This window comes from Tamandua tetradactyla, chromosome 7 (genome assembly GCF_023851605.1).
Source record: "Tamandua tetradactyla isolate mTamTet1 chromosome 7, mTamTet1.pri, whole genome shotgun sequence".
Taxonomy (NCBI): Eukaryota; Metazoa; Chordata; class Mammalia; order Pilosa; family Myrmecophagidae; genus Tamandua; species Tamandua tetradactyla.
Genome location: NC_135333.1, coordinates 24,952,153 through 24,966,713, shown reverse-complemented (window position 1 = coordinate 24,966,713; position 14,561 = coordinate 24,952,153). Strand labels below are relative to the sequence as shown.

Below are 14,561 nucleotides of genomic sequence, written 5' to 3'. Positions count from 1 at the left end.
AAGTTTTCATTCTTCCATGTTGAGTATGATGTCAGCTGTGAGTATCTCATATATTCCCTTCATCATGTTGAGGAAGTTCCCTTCTATTCCTATTCTTTGAAGTATTTTCACCAAGAAAGGTTGTTAAATTTGTCAAAATACTTTTTTTGCATCAATCAAGATGATTATGTGGTTTTTCCACTTTGGCTTATTGATATGATGTATTACATTCACTGATTTTCTTGTGTTGAGCCAGCCTTGTATAAATAAATCTCACTTGGTGATGGTGGATAATTCTTTTAATGTGCTGAATTCAATTTGCAAGTATTTTGCTGAGAATTTTTGCATCTATTTCATTAAAGATAACAATTTATCATTCTTTTTTCTTGCAGTATCTTTGTCTGGCTTTGGTTTTAAGGTGACGTTCGTTTCATAGAATGAGTTATATAGTTTTCCTTCCCTTCAGTTTTTTTGAAGAGTATGAACAGGTTGGTACTAATTCTTTCTTGAATGCTTGGTAGAATTCACATGTGAAGCCATCTGGTCCTGGAGTTTCTTTTTTGGGGAGCTTTCTGATGACTGATTAAATCTTTTTACTTGTGATTGTTTGTTGAGGTCATCTGTTTCTTCTCAAGTCTATGTTGGTTGTTCATGCCTTTCTGGGAAGTTGTCTAGTTCTTCTACATTGTCTAGTTTATTAGCACATAGTCGTTCATAGTATCCTCTCATTACCTCCTTTATTTCTGTGGGATCAGTAGTTATGCCCACTTTTCTATTTCTCATTTTATTTATTTGCATTCTCTCTCTTTTCTTGTCAACCTAGCTAAGGGTCTTTTGATTTTATCGATTTTCTCAAAGAACTAACTTCTGGTTTTGTTGGTTTTCTCCATTGTTTTCATATTCTCAATTTCATTTTTTTCTGCCTAATCATTGTTCTTCTTTCCTTTTGTTTTCTTTATGGTTAGTTTGCTGTTCTACCTCTAGTTCTTCCAGGTGAACAGTTAGTTCCCCGAATTTTGTTCTTTCTTATTTTTTAATATAGGCATTTATGGCAATAAATTTCCTTCTCAGCTCTGCCTTGGCTGCATCCCATAAATTTTGATACATTTTGTTTTCATTTTCATTTGCCTCAAGATATTTACTGTTCTCTCTTGTAATTTCTTCCTTGACCCACTGGTTGTTTAAGAGTGTGTTGTAATATTTGTGACTTTTCTGGCCCACTGCCTGTTATTGATTTCCAACTTCATTCCATTATGATCCAAGAAAGTGTTTTGCATAATTTCAGTCTTTTTAATTTATTGAAACTTGCTTTGTGACCCAGAATATGGTCTATACTCAAGCATGATCCATGCACACTTGAGAAAAATGTTTATCCTGCTGTTGTGCATTGTAATAGTTTGTAAATGTCTAAGTCTAATCATTTATAATATTATTCAAATTATCTGCTTCTTTATTGATCCTCTGCCTAAATGTTCTATCCATTGATGAGAACATGTAATTGAAGTCTCCAACTATCATGATAGAGGTGTCTACTTCTCCCTTCAGTGTTGTCACTGTTGGCCACATGTATTTGGGAGCATTCATGCTTGGTGTATAAATATTTATGATTGTTATGTCTTCTTGTTGAATTGTTTCTTTTATTAATATGTAGTGTCCTTCTTTGTCTCTTTTTATTGTTTTACATTTGTAGTCTAATTTGTTGGATCTTAGTATAGCTACCCCTGCTCTTTTCTGGTTGTTGTTTATGTGAAATTTCTTTTTCCAATGTTTCACTTTCAATCTTTTTTTGTCCCTGGGTCTAAAGTGAGTCTTTTGTAGATAGCATATAAGTGATGAGTCCTGCTTTTTAATCCATTTTGCCAGTCTATGTCCTTTTTTTTAGTCTATGTCTTTTGATTGGGGAGCTTGATCCATTAACATTCAATGCTATTACAGTAAGGACAATACTTTCTTCTACCATTTTGTCTTTTGGATTTTATATGACTTATCTAATTTTTTTCTCTTTTTACCTCTACTGATATTCTTCATTTCTGCACTCTTCTCCTGACCTCTCTCTCCTGTCTTTTCCTATCTGCCTGCAGTGATCCCTTTACTGTTTCTTGCAGAATCAATCTCTTGGTCACAAATTCTCTCTATGACTGTTGGTCTGAAAATATTTTAATCTTTCCCTTGTTTTTTAAGGACAGGTTTGTTCAGTATAGACTTGTATCTATTCTATTTGGAGTATACTGCACTTCTTGGATCTGTAATTTTATGTCTTTCATAAGGCCTGGGAAATTTTCAATGATTATTTCCTCCATTAGTCTTTCTACTTTTCCTTCTAGGACATCCATAACATGTATATTCATGCACTTCATCTTATCATTCAGTTCTCTGAGATCCGGCTCATATTTTTCCATTCTTTTCCCTATCTTTTCTTTTGTGTGTAGGATTTCAGATGTCCTATCCTCTAATTACTAATCCTTTCTTCTGCCTCTTTAAACTATTGTTGTAGGACTCCATTGTTTTTTTTTTTTTTATCTCTACTATTGTGATGTGCCTTCCCATAAATTCTGGTATTTGTTTTTTCAAACTTTTGAGCTGTTTTTATTCATTCAATGTCTTTATAACCTTTATTATTTTTTTTTTTGCTGTATTTTCCTTAATTTGTTGATTTTGTTTTTCACTAGCTTTTGCATGTCTGTTTGAACATCCTGAGTTGACTGTTTCAATTCCTTTATCTATTCAAAATATTGGTTTGTTCCTTTGGGCCATTTCTTCAATTTTCCTGGTATGACTCATTATTTTTTGGTGGCTCTAGGCATTTGATTTCCTTAATCAGTTATGGATGTTTTCACTCTTTTACCTAGCATTTTCTTGTTGGATGGCTTTGTTCTCTATCTGTCTTTTAGCATTTAGTTCAACTTATTCTAGATTTCTAGCATAGGTTTTGTTTACGTGATCAGAATTTTTCAGCTCTTGTTTTTCTATTTCTTGCCCTGCCTATGTGGAATCTTTTTTTTTTTTTTTTTTTTTTGAGGAGGAGGGTCTCTTCAGATATGATTGAACCTAGTCAGATTTTCCCAGACCAGACAGGCCCATTTCTAAGGAGGAGAGAGTAGCCAGTATCAAGTTTCCATGACAGTGAGACCCAGGAGATTGTCAGACTTTCTTATGAAGCCTCTAGACTCTGTACTTTTCCTATCCTGCCCAGCATGTGGCACTTGTCTGCCCACAGCTTCCCACCAGCATAAAGTGATGCAGTGCCTTTAATTTCAGCAGTCTCTCCCTGCCAGTTGTGTGGTTGAGACAGAGGTGAGGTAGAGGATGGGTTTCCGTTGCTCTTGTTTTCCAGCCCCTGGGGACTGAGTCCCCTGAAGGAGGGCCTCCACTTGAGCTGGGTCCCATCCCCTTTTCTTGGGAAAGATATACCCTTTAGGGAATTAACCTCATTTACCTGCCTAGTTACTTTGTCTCTCAGACATTCCTTAATTCTACCCTTGCCTGGGGCAATGCTGGAGCCTGAGAGTGCTAGCATTTCTATCTAATGATCTAATGAGTTGTTAAGAAGTTAAAAAAAAAAAAGCCTTTTCAGAGCAGGACCCTAGCACCTCAGATTTGTCAATCAAGACTTAGAGTTAATACGTGCGTGTCCTCAGGCTCTATATGTCCTTCTAACTGAGGGCCAACCCTTTTCCAGTATATTTTGTTCTGTCCAACTAAAAAAGCCTCTTGTTTCATGTTTTTTTTTTTTTTTCACCATCCCTGCCCCCTCTCTGCTGAGGTGGAGGAGGGGGGACTCCTCATTCCTTAAGTCCTTACTCCAGATTTATCTGTGCTCAGGGCCTGTTTTCAGCAGTCAGATTTTGTTAATTCATTCCACAGTTGGAGCTTGGTTGAGCCAATTCCTTGCTACTAGTGAAGTCTGTTACCTTTCCCCTTGGGGAACCAGCCTGTTGTATCCATGGAGATGGGGCTCTGGTCCTCAAGGCTTCAGAAACTTTCAGTTCTGTGTGGGCTCTTAGCCATTCCAGACTAGTGTATGATGTGTCCCCCAGCAGTTGTTCCATACAGTTCCTGGGTATCTGCTATTTACTAACTGCTCTGGAAGACAAACTAAAGTCTACACCTCACTATGCCACCATCTTGCCCCACCTTCTCAATATATTCATAAACTATGTTGTAAATACTTGAAGTGGTTGCTAATTTTCTAGTTATACCATTTTTGATACATTTGTTTCACTATTATTAAGACAGTGAAATACTTAAAATAATAACAATTATGTACAAAGAAACTCCTTCTATGTCCCATCCTTCTGCTAGATTTCTCATATACATTCTCTTGAATTGTCATCAAAAAATAATTTTAAAGATAAATATTATTAACTCCATTTTAGTGATATCAAAAGTGAGAGTCAAGACAGTGAGTAGCTTGACCAAGCTCATCAGCTAGTCTATTGAATAATTCACGTTTGAATGTGGTCTCATGGAGTACTCATTTATTCATACCACAATGCCTAACATGTAGCATTTAAGACATTACAATGAAAGTAGTTGAGACCAAAATATTTTGGGGATCAGAAGATTAAGTTAAGAAGAAATCTAAGGGATTCTAATGATGGTGTTCTACAATGTGGGTGATCAGATGATATGTTACTTTGTGTGTGTGTGTGCATATGGGTGCATGGATGTTATATGACAGTGTGAGAGCTCTGAGGCTTTTCAGTTATGCCTGCTCTTTAAGATTCTGCCAGGAAGGCCATCGTGCTGTTTTGAAGAAGTAGCTTGGATACCTCTGTGTTCATTTCCACTGTGCTGAATTTTTATAAAGTTAAATACAAGGGTGTCCTACCCTCCTTCTTACCCCAACTTTCCATGCTTGGTCCAACAGAGACTTGCTACCCTGTGAGTCAGGTATTTATCTCTTGTAATTATTCATAAACAATGATGGGAAATAATGTTAGACACCCAGATCTGAGCAAGATGAACTTCCAACTTGTATATCCAAGGCTGAGTGTGTTTGTTACCTAGATTTCTTTGTTTTTTTCCATTTGGGCAACAGGAATATCCTTGGAGATTTGATGCCTTAAGAGTCAGGACATCCACATTCCAAGATTCTGATTTAATCCCTTTCTTCATATACTTGCTGTCCAGCTATCCTGGTTTTTGCTGCTTTATTCTAACTTTCATTTCTTCCACACACACCCGTGGCAACTTTTCTTCCTAATTTTTCTTTGTGAAGTATCTTAAACATCGTGGGACAATATTTAAAGCATTAGACTTACTTAACTAGATCATTACCACTATGTGCTAACCTGGCCTCATTAACAGGGTTCGATTCCTCACACATATCCACAACACAATGAGGTTACTAATTAGAGAACTTGCATAAGCACTACTCTGGGTTTTTTTAATGCCATCAAGGGAAATGACTAGGTCTTTGATTAAAATTCCTGTTAAGTGATTCCAAGGGAATAAGTTTAAATCTATCATGAAATAATATTTCCCTTCAATGAAAACTTGCTTTTCTCTTTAAATGGGTTATATTTAGGCCCTTAAAATTCCCAGATATTATCTACTGAATGACTCATTCAGCTGGTGCCAGCCTGCCTGGGTTTGAATCCTGACTCTGCTACTTACTGTATTATATTGCACAAGTTGTTTAATCTCCCTTTGCCTCACTTTTCTTTATCTGGAAAATTGTGAAGAGTAAATGAATTCACAGGGCCAAGCATTCTAAGCAGTTATTTTTACTCATTGTATCCAGGAGATACTTATTGGCATCTACTGTGTATAAGGTATAGTTTGGTGTTATGCACTTTCTAAGATGGTTTTAACACAGAGCCTCTATCCCCAATGTTCTAGTTTGCTAGCGGCCAAAATGAGATATACCAGAAACAGAATGGCATTTTTAAGAAAAGGAATTTAATACATCGCTAGTTTACAGTTCTAGGGCTGAGAAAATGCTCCAATTAAGCAAGTCTATAAAAATGTCCAATCTCCAGCATCAGGGAAAGATACCTTGGTTCAAGAAGACCTATGAAGTTCAGCGTTTCTATCTCAACTGGAAAGTCACGAGGCGAACATGGTGGTGTCGCCTTGCTTTCCCTCCAGGCTTCCTGTTTCATGAAGCTTTCCAGGGGGCATATTCCTAATTCATCTCCAAAGGTCTCTGTTTGCATGGGCTCTGGCTCTCATCATTCTTGTCACCCTGTCGTGGCTCTGCTGTCTCAGAATCTCATCATTCTGAAGCTTTCTCCAAAATGCTTTCTCTTTTAAAGGATTGCAGTAAACTAATCAAGACCCATGTGCAATGGGTGGAGTCACATCTCCCTTTAATGAAAAGTTATTACCCACAAGTGGGTGCACCGTATCTCTGTGGAGATAACCTAATCAAGTTTCCAACCTACATTATTGAATAGGGATTAAAAGAAATGATTGCTCTCAGAAGATTAATTAGGATTAAAACAGGGAGAAATGCAACTTTCCCAAGTTGAATTCTTGATATTCTTACAAGCAGTGTGGACAACCAAAGCTATAGACTGAGCCCTCAGTCTTGGGGTTTGTTCATATGAAACTTAACCCCACAAAGGATAGGTCAAGTCTACTTAAAATTTAGGCCTAAGAGTCACCCTCAAGAGAGCCTCTTTTGTTTCTCAGATGTGGCTTCTCTCCCCAGCCAACACGACAAGCAAACTCACCACCCTCCCCCTGTCTACATGGGACATGACTCCCAGGGGTGTGGACCTTCCTGGCAAATGTGGGACAGAAATCCTAGAATGAGCTGGGACTCAGCATCAAGGGATTGAGAAAAAACCTAGAATGAGCTGAGACTCAGCAACAAGGAATTGAGAAAACCTTCTCCATCAAAAGGGGGAAGAGTGAAATGAGGCAAAGTGTCAATGGCGGAGAGATTCCAAACAGAGTCGAGAGGTTGTCCTGGAGATTATTCTTATGCATTAAGTACAGATCATCTTGTTATTCAAGTTGTAACGGAGAGGCTGGAGGGAACTGCCTGAAAATGTAGAGCTGTGTCCCAGTAGCCATGTTTCTCGAGGATGATTGAATAATGATATAGCTGTCACAATGTGACTGTGTGATTGTGAAAACCTTGTTTCTGATGCTCCTTTTATTAAAAAAAAAAAAAAAGACTTTTCTAGGGTACATAAATCCTTTCAAACCAGCACACCCAGTAAGTATATAATCTGGTAGGAGGGATATGTTCTGTAGGACCCTGGTTGCAAGCAACAGGGTCTCTAAAACTTGCTTAAACAAATTAACAAACAAATAGATGAACTTGTTATAAGGATACAGAGCATCTCAGCATCAAGGGCAGGATTGTAGCTGGCACATAAACATTAGGGGAAGTCCCCATCTCTTGCCTCTGCTCCTCTCTTGGTGACTGTGACATTCTTCTTTATCTTTCTCTCTGCACTACGGCTCTTTAAGCTTTCCCGAGCCACAGGGCAGAAAGCATGGTGCCCAATAGCACCCGGGTGTGTGCATTAATATCCAGCCACCCATAAAGAAACCATGAACCTCTCAGTTCCAGTTTCAAGTTCTCAGTGAGGGCATCTAATTCGTCTTCCCTAAGCCAGGTGACTACCTCATCAACCATGACCAGGGGAACAGTATATAAGAGCACACACATGGTGCTTCTATTGTAAACTTGTGTAACGGGGAATATTGAGGTGGGGTCCATTGCCAGACGTATTTAATCAAGTAGTTGTGATGCCATTCCACTGCACAGGATAAAGTTGAAGAAATCTAAGCAAAATATTGTAAGGAGCATCATTCCATATCTTGTAGTCGTGGAGCTAGAGTTGCTTCTTCCTGCTTTGGGGAGGCAAGAATTAGTAGTGGTACAAAGCATAGACACTGAATCAGAGACATATAGATTTCAGTTACAGCTTTATCTTTTATGGATTATGTAACGTTGGATATGTTTCTGTACCTCTCTGTGCTTCAGTTTCCTCATTTTTCAAAATGGGAGATAATAATATTAGCAACTTCCTAAATTTGAGATATGGTTTAAATGTGTATTTGGCACATGTACATGCACAATAAAAATGAGCAGTTATCATTACTAGTATTTGATGAATCCTTTCTTGGTTTGCTTTATCCTTCAGGCTGAATTCTCAGAATTGAACCTAGCTGCTTATGTCACTGGGGGCTGTATGGTGGACATGCAAGTCATGAGAAATGGAACCAAGGTTGCGAGGTAAGGAGGACTGATATATGGAAAACCTTCATTGGAGTGATGTGAAGGGACTGCCTTGCAGGGCCAATTCTGTCCCTACTGCCTGCAAGCTGACTCCTACACCACAGAGGTGCCTTCCATGTCCTTTCACATACAGAATATCCACTTTCCAAAAGTTCCACATGTTGCTGTGATAGGAATGACTAATGGCACAGATAATATGGAGCTGCAACTGTGGTGTCCTTGAATGACCTTGAATGTCCTTGAATGAGCCCTGAGCTTGGAGAAAAAGACTTGGTTTCCATTTTTGGCTTTGTGGCTCTTTTCTGGCATATTGGTAGTCTTCCTCACCCTTCAGAAACACTGAAGTCAGAGCTTACTGAAATGTACATAAAGTTATGTATGATGAGCACCCTATTCTCTAAAGTGCTGTACAAATGTAAGAGTTTATTAGAATGTACTGAATTCTGTCTTCTTTTTCTACCAGTACGGCAAACTAAATGTTCAGAAAAATCCCTCCCAGTAAATCAAGCCTAAAAGTACTGGATATAATGTTGTTTTTATAAATCTGTTAATAATATATGAGGAGGTAGATGGAAAGTAAGGGATCTCCTCAAAAGCTAGAAATGACAAGGAAAAAAAATAAATCCATAAATATGTATATAAATTCATTTCCATCTAGTTAAGTGTCCAAGGAACAATTCAGATGAGGTGCTATAAATGTTAACACATGGAAAAGATAAGATTCAGATTTGGGAAAGTGGAAAATCTTGGGAAACGTGTGGCATTTATTGTAACCTTGTCAAAGAGTAGAATGTGGACATCTTGAGGTTGACGATGGACAGTGAGAATGTATTTTTAGGGGAAGAAACAGCCTTTACAAATGAAGACAGGCAAAAATATGGAGTGTGTTTGGGAAGTTATGATAATTCAACTAAAAAGCCATCATTTATTAAGTACCTACTATGTGTCAAGAAAGGCATCAGATGACATCCAATTTCTAATCAAGATGGACTAGCTTATTTGGACCAAACTTCCTTTGAAAACGACTTAAAAATCGATTATAAAAAATAACAACTTAAAAGTCTTCAAAGAGATAACATGACTGTAAAGAATTACCAGGATGAAAACGTTGTTAAAATGGAAACCCAGAGAGACAAATGTGTGCAGAAGCCACCTTTGTCCTCAGTATTTGCTAAGTCTAGCAAATTTGAAAATTGGTTTTTACAGTCCAGAAGGAGCCATAAAGACAGAAGTCAACTTCCAGGGCGTATAATGTGGGAGGAAAATGGCAGACCCTCCTTACAATAAACTGAGACCCGCAAAGTGCTACACCTTCGGGGCAAATGCAAATTACAAATGGGCAAGCCCTCCTGAGTAACTGCAGCTTAGACTACACTTTGAATAACCTAGGTCTTCCAGGAACCCTCAAGCCTTGAACTTGTTCTGTGGTGTTCCCAATCAGGTAGTGATGCCAGCCACCTGCCAGTAGCAAAAGCCAATCCTGTATAGAGGAAGGCACTTTCATCCTAGGCTTCAAATAATCATGCAAATAAGTTTTATGTACAATGGTTAGCATATATTCAAAGATAACCAGATACCTTGTTATCTTCAGCTCCACGAATTAAAAGAGATAGAAATAACAAGTAACAGCAACAGAGCCTCCAAGGCATCAGATATTAGCTTTATGAGGTACAGATTCTCTCTCTCTAAAAAAAAGAATCTATTCTTTATCACATTTGAGGGTATCTGTAGAGAACAGGAAACTTAAATACACCACCAATTTTTTAAAAAGCAAATAGAATTGCTAAACAATAGTTTAGAAATATTATGGTTTTTCTTTTTAAAACATAATTACCCTAGAAAGTTTAAATTTAATTTTTAAATAAAATTTTCAAAACTTTGTTTAAAAAAAAACAAACGAAAACTACAATAACCAAACTTATTGGATGTGGTTTGTTTAACAGCATATAAGGTAACCTAAAAAGTGCTGATGAACTGAAATGTAGAGTTGAAAAATTTTACCAAATGTAACACACAGAGAAAGTGATTGAAAATGCAAAAGAGATGGTAAGATCCAGTGAGAAGGTCTAACATTCAGTTAACCAGTGTCAAAGAGAAAGGGAATAGAGAATGGAGATGAGGCAGTATTTGAACAAATGATGGCTAAGAATCTTACAGAAATGATGATCTAAACCACCAAAACCAGAAACTCTGCAAACTCTATGCAGTATAAATAAAAAGAATCCCATACCAATGCATAATAGTGTACCCACAGAAACTTGAAGAAAAACGTCTTAAAAGTTGCTAGAGAAAAATGGCAAATTACTTTCATTGGAGCAGCAGTTAGACTGACAGTTGGCGTCAGTGTGCTGAAATAAAATATTTGCCAACCTAGAGTCCTGTCCTCAAGGAAATGTCTTTTATGAGTGAACGCAAAATAAAAACATTTATGGACAAAGGGAAAACCCTCTCTAAGGTAAATTTTAAAGTCTGTGCTTTAGGCCAAAAAAGAAAATAATCCTTAAAAAAAAAAAAGGTAGTGCTCATGAAGAGTAAAGAAAGTGGTAAATGTCAATAAACTTTTTCTGCAAATCACAATAATAAGTTCATAATTTTTTTAATGATGAGTAATTAAAATACATGGCATTAAGTTTGTAAGGGGCCAGGATAAGTGGAGTTAAGGTGTTCTGAGACCCTTGTATTGTCAGAGAGAAGAGCAAATGTATTGATTAAATAACACAAAATAAAAGGGGAAATTTAAATTCAAATATATAAGCTTGGCTGCTGCGAATTCTGAATTGCAGGTACAGTAGTACTTACTGATTGCTAAAATTTTGAAAATTTTCTATAGAAGCTGGTAAATAGCCACTACCCTGAGCCTCGCTCTGGTTATCCTCAGCCACCCTCTCCCCAGGGGGCCGCCCAGTGTCCTTCAGTTCACTACCCTCCTGTGCCCCAACCTATATCCTTGTGTATCCCCTGCACAGAGGATGCCCAGAACCTGTAGACGGTGCTGGAACCCCAGGGAGCAAATGCCCGTCCCCAGTCCCCACCTCTCCTTTCAAGGCTGTGAATGCCTGTGCATCCCCTGGAGTCGCCCCCTCATGGTCACTGGCCAGAACTGCAACCTCCGAAGTGTACTCCACAAGTTGGTAGATATTTATAGTATCACTGATATAGTCTAAATGTAAATGAACTAAATGCTTTAATTAAATGGCACTTAATTTAATTGACAAAACTATACAGAAAAATAAGCAAGTCCACCATCATCAAGGGAGGTTTTGAGGATGGTGATAGATATATACATTCAGTGACTTCTCATGGCAACTGCATTTTGCACATAAGAACTGTTAAAAAAGAAAAAACAAACTGAAATGCTATTATGTAGGAATCTGTGCAGCTCATATTTGGTAGTCGTTGTGCTTATGCCTCACTGTCCTGTATGAGAAAGGAGCCGGATCTTCATATGTAATCTGTGGACTATATAAGACCATCTACCCCATTAGAGCTCAACTTTGCAGATTGGAATCACCTGGAAGTTTTTTGATGTTTTGAGCCCAATTATGGTGGAATCTCTGAGGATGGGGTCCAGGTATTGGCATTTTTTAAAGTTCCCCGGGTGGCTCCAGTGGGCAGGCAGAGAGGCGAGCCCCACAGTGCTCTCTCCGTGGCCCTGCACTGGGGCGGGAGCAGAGAGGCTGAGGATCCTATAGCTGCCTGAATGCAAGGATTGTCTGGGATGCTTTTTGAGAAATAGACATCCCCAAACCTTTTCCCTTCATGCTAGGCGCTGTTCCAAACACCTAACATGCCTTCTTCTTCCTGCGTTTATAGGACTGTTTACAAAAATAAACTTATAAAATGTTCCAGATGTGTCTTAGTCAGTCTCCAGCATTTAGGAATGGCGGACTTTGAAGACAGTGCTTCTCCAATTTTATTATGCATACAGATTTCCTGGGAATCTTGTTCAAATGCAGAATTTCATCCGTGAGGTCTGCCAGCGGGGCCCGAGATTCTGAATTTCTGGAGAGTCCATAAATGATGCCAGTGCCGCTGGTCCTGCCACCCTCGGCCTGAGCAGCCGGAATTGCAGCAAGCACCCAGATGCTGCCAGTGCTGCTAGTGGAAAACCATCCTTTGAGTCTCCGGGAGTGTAAGGATGGCACGGATAAAGCCAGGTCCCGGGTTCAGGAGTCTGTGGGCTCTTGAGATTAATTCTGTCCGTGACTTAGGAACATGCTACACAGACAGGCAGCTTGTTTCGGCAAGCCACAGGTTACAGCACGCCAGGCCTGTGAGAGAATGCGCCCACACCAGGCAGCCCCAGCCCGCCACAGCGTGTCCTGCAGGTTGGCTGCCAGCAGAATCCTCCCCAGGTATATTCGGCCCTAACAAACCCTAACTGTGGTTTCCCAACTGGGATTGAAGAATACACCTGATGTTCAGTACGTTCTTTCAAAGACACTTAGGTGTTCCTTTGAAAATGCCCTTAAGTACTCCCAAGTGTGCACTATGAGAGATGCCTGGGTCTGCTGAAGTATGGCTCCGTGGAGGACCTTCAGGGAATGGTCACACTGAAGACTACTGTTTGTTTTCCCCAGCAGCCATTCCTTCTGCTTTGGGGAGCAATACTTACATTTTCCACTGGGGATAACCCATCTCCAACTTGCAGTCTATGCAGTACATAATTGATGGCCCAGGATCAACCCTCGTCAATTGGAATATCCATTTCACCCAAGCCAGGCCCGTGAGACTCAGTCATGAGGCTTTTTTTAAAACTCGTGCGTGAGAGGGACAGGATTTCTGCCACAGTTGCTGAACTGGAAAGACAGAGCCTGGAGCTTCTTAGAAAGTGACCCCTCTTTCTCCTTAAAGAAAAGATCTGCTGAATGTGAAGCCAAGGCAAAGGAAACACAACTGAGAGAGAGAGAGAGAAAGAGAGAGGATGCCCTCATGACCTTATTCAAGTCCCTGGATCCAGATTCATCCCCAAACTTGAGCCAAAAAAATCCCCTTTTTATTTAGGCCATCTTGACTTGCACATATAAATTCATGAATTGCTATTGATTTAACAAATACTTTATAGCATTTCCTACATGCTAGGCACTGCTCCAAACACTAACATGTGTCAAATCATTTTTATCCTTTCGAACACCCTAGGAGGCATGTGCTATTATAATCTCCATTTTATAGATAAGGAGACTGAAGCACCAAGAGGTTGGGTAACGGAATCAAGGTCACCAGCCAGTAAGTGACAAAGCTGAGCATCCCAGATCTGCCACAGTGAGAGCAGCTATGTGCCCTGAACAGCAACTTCTCTTGAATAATAATAATAATAATAATAATAATAATAATAATAACTCCTCATAGGGCTGTGGTGAGGATTGAATGAGTTAATATTTGTAGATGTTTCAGCAGTGCCTGGACTAGGGTAATCACTAAAAAACTGCCAGTTATTATTATTACAGCCTCATTTTATAGAAGAGGAAACGGAATCACAAGAATATATCATTTGCCCAAATCATACTTGTAGAAAGTAGCAGAACTTGGATTTGAACCCAGGTCTCTAATTTTATGCCAAGAAAATTTCTAAGTAACTTTAAATCCTGAGATTTTATCATCTTCTTTCTTGCATTTCCCTCTGTGTACTCTATGACATCTGGTCCTGTTGCACCCTCGCCAGGCTGGTTTGAATGGACTCAACCTCTGTACAGAAAGCAACAGGACACAAAAGTCTCTCCAGGCTGCTGAGAATCACTAAAGATCATCCATGGGGCTGGTTGGGTGTGTTTCTGTCCCTGGAAATGTATTGCTCAGACCTGAGAATCCACCTCTCTGAGCTCAGTTTCTTTATCTGTAAAAAGAGAGTGGTGAAAATAGTATTTTACATAGTTTTTTTTTTTTGGTAAAGATTGAGATGTTATATATGAAAAGTTTGTTCATTCATTCATTCAACAAGTATTTATTGGGAACCTATTCTGTATGAGGTATCATTCCAGGTATTGGGAATGTATCAGGCAGGAACTAGGCTGAAAGCAGAATTTTCCTGAAAATGGCTTAAATAAAGAGGCTTTACTGAAGGAACCACTGACAGAGGCATTTGTGGGAATAGGGGAATACGCCTGAGATGATGAGGGACCCGTAATCTAACAATGGGAAGCCACTGTCATGCCTCAGGGTAAAGAATCAAAAAGAGGAGATAGATTTGCTAGACTTAATCTAATAGGTTTAATCTACAATTAGGTAGGACAGCAGCTCAGCAGAAACCATCGTTATAGGAACTCTGCTACCTCCAAGTCAAGATGATGCAGTACAGTGGGAACTAGAAAGAAATATCAGAATCCCTCCCTCCTGCAGCCCTCCAGGCTCCTGCTGGAGCCTTACTTTGGCTGAAACCAAG

General features: G+C 39.1%; 1 protein-coding gene across 1 annotated transcript in view; it reads left to right on the top strand.

Annotated features, from left to right (window-relative positions):
- The window catches only part of SYN3 (synapsin III), a 437,285-nt gene that overhangs the window by 54,764 nt on the left and 367,960 nt on the right, over positions 1–14,561 (top strand). Inside the window, exon 3 of the mRNA XM_077168643.1 lies at positions 8,088–8,179. Coding sequence (XP_077024758.1) covers positions 8,088–8,179 — 92 coding nt within the window. The remainder of the gene's footprint in view (positions 1–8,087; positions 8,180–14,561) is intronic.